The sequence below is a fragment of the Lipotes vexillifer genome, unplaced genomic scaffold (genome assembly GCF_000442215.2).
Source record: "Lipotes vexillifer unplaced genomic scaffold, Lipotes_vexillifer_v1.1 scaffold496, whole genome shotgun sequence".
Taxonomy (NCBI): Eukaryota; Metazoa; Chordata; class Mammalia; order Artiodactyla; family Lipotidae; genus Lipotes; species Lipotes vexillifer.
The window spans coordinates 4306176-4310633 of record NW_006786690.1 but is presented as its reverse complement, the minus strand read 5'-3'; the positions used below and the strand labels follow the sequence as shown (position 1 = coordinate 4310633).

Sequence of the window (4458 nt, the reverse complement as noted above, 5' to 3'; positions counted from 1 at the left end):
GAGGGAAAGATTTGCAGAGGGACCTCAAGGATGAGAAGGAGGTTACCAGATGGCAGAGTGGGAAAAGGCACTTCATGCAGAGGGGAAGGCCTGTGCAAACGCCTGGAGGTCCAGAGCAGCAAGGTGAGTCTGGGGAACAGAAAAATACTTTGTGTGATTGTGCAGCACAGGGCACAGGCTGGGGAGCTTTGCGAGCAGAGGGCATGAGGGTAAGCCTCCCACCCATTAACCCTCCTCATTCTGTTCCCCAGGGTGGGAAGATCCCCATCCGCTGGACGGCCCCAGAAGCCATCCAGTACCGGAAGTTCACCTCGGCCAGTGATGTCTGGAGCTATGGTATCGTCATGTGGGAGGTGATGTCCTATGGGGAGCGACCCTACTGGGACATGACCAACCAGGACGTAAGTCTCCAAGGGGATGGGCAGAGCCTCTCTGGCCAGCCAGGCAGGAGGGGAAGATCCAGAACTTCTGGCCTTTTGCGTGTCTCTCAGGGGGTGGAACAAGGTCTCTGAGATCCCAGCCCGATGTCGGTTGATTCAAACATCTGCACGGGACCCTGGACTCTCCAGGGGACTCAGGAGTAGGAAAGACCTACCCATCCACAAACCGGCAAATCTTCAGAATGCTGTCACCTGTGGCCAGCCCTGAATGAGACCATATCTGCCCTTCAGGTGTTTACCACCCATATGGGAGACAAGACAGTTATTCTGGGAACCAGATGTAGTTATCAGGTGCTATGTGTGATCAGGTACTAAAGTGCAGGAGGCAGGTGTCCAGCCCTGTAGGTGTTGGAGCAAGGGCAGTGTGGGCAAGATGAGCCAGGAAGTCTTCACAGACAGGTGGGACTCACACAGTAGTGGGACTTGGAGACGCGAGGGCTTCCAGTGGAAAGAACAGCCTGTGCAAAGGCCCAGAAGTGGGATGATGAGGGGTCGTGTCGGGGAGCATGGAGAGGAAAGTTGATCCGAAAGGTCGATGAGGTTCAATGATGGGGTGTTTGAAAATCGATCCGAGGAATTCTGATTTGCAGCAATGCCAGAACAGGGAATGCTTGAGCAGGGAAAGTACCCACAGTCAAGCTGGGGAAGATGAATTTGGCCCCGGGGGCAGGAGAGTTTGGAGAGGTGTTTGGGCTCCTTTCCCTGACAGAAGAGCCAGGTGGGGTTGCCCACAGGAGGGTCAGCCTGGTGGACCCTGAGGCAGAGGGTATCTCAGGGTGCTGGGTGGGTGAGTGGGGGGAGCAGAACACCCAGCTGCCAGGCCAGACCGAGGCCACAGATGGTGGGAACCCAGGTGAGGCACATACTGGGGCTGCCTCCAGGAAGTGGAGGTAGTTGCCATGGCAACCAAGCACGTCTGTCCTGCCATGTACCGGGGGCAAGACGGGCCAGGCCAGAGGGCAGATGCTCTTACCTCACCCACCCAGCCCCACCCGGCCCCTGTGTTGTCCCCAGGTAATCAATGCCATAGAGCAGGACTATCGGCTGCCACCGCCCATGGACTGCCCAAGCGCGCTGCACCAGCTCATGCTGGACTGCTGGCAGAAGGACCGCAACCACCGGCCCAAGTTCGGCCAGATCGTCAACACGCTGGACAAGATGATCCGCAACCCTAACAGCCTCAAAGCCATGGCGCCCCTCTCTTCCGGGTACCGCCCCACCTGTCCCGCCCCTTTTCCCAGTTCTGCCCTGGCCCCACCCGCTCTGGTAAAGCTGAATTGGGATGGGGAAGGACAGCACTAGTGTTTGTTGGAAAGATGACTACCTTGGGGTGCAGAGTGCAGGACAGACTATCCTGAGAAGGAGAAGGAAGCCCAGTCTGGTAGAGGAAGCATCTTGTAAAGCATGGTCGGAGAGGACAGCTTTTAAGAGAAATCGTCAGAATCTTGGTGAATAGATTTACTCCTCACTCAGTTTCCTCCTCCACACTTAAACCTGGACCCTCTGACTCGCATTTGCAACCTCCTCGACATGGCCAGGCTCACAGACACATGCACGTACACACATAAATATAGTCCCGTACGTGTACGTGACCATACAGCTGGGCACAAACGCTCATGCTTGTGCTCACACACAGTCTCACACACATGGAGACACCCATTCTCAGGCTCTCACACCTACACACATCCACAGGTCCCTGAGCACACACGTTCAGAAGTACACACTCACCACACAAACACATGCACGCACGCCCCACACTCGGGTTGCCATCCTTATATCAGAGAGACTGGCTCAGGAGGTGCGCTAGCTCCAGTGATCCCGGAGCTTTCCTTCTCCCACTGGTCCCAGGGCGCCCTCCATCAGGTCTGCAGCCGCCACTGCCTTGCCCGGGCAGCTTCAACAGGCCAGCCCTGGCCCTGCACACTCTACACTTCAGGACTCTTGATCACACAAGGTTTCTGAGGGGCGTCCGGCTAGATGTCCTCGGGGTCCAGGGCTGGCTGTGGCCAGAGACTCTCTGGGCCCAAGTCCTTCACCTGCCGAGTTCTTAGGGCCAAGAGATTTTCGTGTTTGCCTCTGCCCATCCCTCCTCCCCATGACCCTGCATCAGCCACTCCTGATTCTTCGGATAAAAATCACTCTGAGCTTTTAGCCTGAGGGTCACTTCACACCTCGCCTGCCAGGAAGTCATTCCCACTAGCCCCACCAGCTCTGTCTGGACTTTGGAGAGGCAGTCCACAAGATCAGCTTCCTGTAGCACAACCATGGTAGAGAAGGGCAGAATGGCATCAGGGGAGGAAACAGCAAATAATCAACCCTGTTAGTCCAGCTGAAATCCCTCCTCCTCAAAAGAAGAAGCATGGAGAAACATCTCCCGCCTCACCACTGTGGTCCAGCCTCTCCGCAGTCCCTGCAGAGGCTTCCCTAGACCTTCCACGTAACCCCAGCTTTGAGTCCTGCACACACTCACTCGCCTACTCACACATATATGTGTGCACATTTACGTGAGTTCAAACTCACTCCTGCTCTCACACAGAAATGCTCACATACATACACACTCACCTGCGTTCACACACATGGATGCACGCGTGCGGGTACGCACATAGCCTGCAAGTGTAGTACTCACCTTCACCCCCAGGTCAGCATGTGCCCTGACCGTCCCTGTTGCCCACCCCACCCCCAGAATCAACCTGCCGCTGCTGGACCGCACAATCCCCGACTACACCAGCTTTAACACAGTGGACGAGTGGCTGGAGGCCATCAAGATGGGGCAGTACAAGGAGAGCTTCGCCAATGCCGGCTTCACCTCCTTCGATGTCGTGTCGCAGATGATGATGGAGTAAGTGCCCAGCCGCTTCCACCCACTGCCATTAGCCCCCCTCCCCACCCATGCCGCCACGCAGGGGGCTCTGGAAAGTGAGGAATAGACAGTGTCCCAGCAGGGATATGGGGGACCAAGGGGCAAGACGGCCAACACGGACTCACGTTCCTATCAGCACCCAGGTCTCCTGCCACCGACTGTCCGCGACCTTGGGCAAATCACAGAACCCTTCTTAGCCCCAGTTTTCTCTTCTGTAAACTGGGGAGTGGTAGGAAGATGAAAGGAGCTCTAAAGTGAATGACTGGGTACTCAGTAAATGCAGGCTCCCTTCTCCTGCCCCGAAGCAGAGGAGACACGTGCACCGAGGCGCCCTGATTCCTAATCACGGGCTCCTCCCATCTCAACATTCACTCACTCCAGCTCCAGACGCCCACCCATTCCCCCAGGTCCTTCACCCCCTCCCTTGCCCTCTCCAGCAGGAAACCCCTGGAAAAGCCCTCCACCCCCGCAGTTCCCTAACACATGTGCTCCTCTCCCAAAGGGACATTCTCCGGGTTGGGGTCACCTTGGCTGGTCACCAGAAAAAAATCCTGAACAGTATCCAGGTGATGCGGGCACAGATGAACCAGATCCAGTCTGTGGAGGTTTGACGTTCACCTGCCTCGGCTCACCTCTTCCTCCAGGCCCCGCCCCCTCCGCCCCACATGCCGGCCCCCGGTTCTTCATCCACCGCAGGGTCAGCCACCTGCCAGGAGGCCACGGGCAACAGGAAGAACCAAGCAGCGCTCCAGCCACGAGACGCCACCAAGAACAACACGTGCAACTTCAGATGATGGAAAAAAGGGAATGGGGACAAAAGAAAATAGATCCCGGGAGGGGGCGGGAAATACAAGGAATAGTTTTTAAAGAGGATTCTTATAAGGAAAGCGATCATTGTTCTTGGAGGAAAAAAAAGGGCTTGGGAGATTCATGCAGTTTGTCCAATCGGAGATCAAAAGCAGTTTCTCTCCAACTCCCTCTGGGAAGGTGACCTGGCCGGAGCCAAGAAACACTTTCAGGAACACAAATGTGAAGGGGAGAGACAGGGGCCACACTTCTCTCCCGACCCCGGGGCTGCTCTTCCAGGTCTCACTCAACAGCCATGCGCCACGCGGATGGGCAGGCGATGGGCAGCCAACCCCGGAGCCGCTCTTGGAA

At 56.5% G+C, this 4458-nt stretch overlaps 1 protein-coding gene across 2 annotated transcripts in view; it reads left to right on the top strand.

Annotated features, from left to right (window-relative positions):
* Positions 1-4097, top strand: part of EPHB2 (EPH receptor B2) — a 122690-nt gene extending 118593 nt beyond the window's left edge. For both annotated transcript variants that reach the window (XM_007459198.1, XM_007459197.1), the window contains exons 12-15: positions 252-401; positions 1455-1648; positions 3124-3279; positions 3803-4097. In XM_007459198.1, coding sequence (XP_007459260.1) covers positions 252-401; positions 1455-1648; positions 3124-3279; positions 3803-3911 — 609 coding nt within the window. In that variant the 3' untranslated portion in view covers positions 3912-4097. The remainder of the gene's footprint in view (positions 1-251; positions 402-1454; positions 1649-3123; positions 3280-3802) is intronic.
* Positions 4098-4458: the final 361 nt, after the last annotated feature.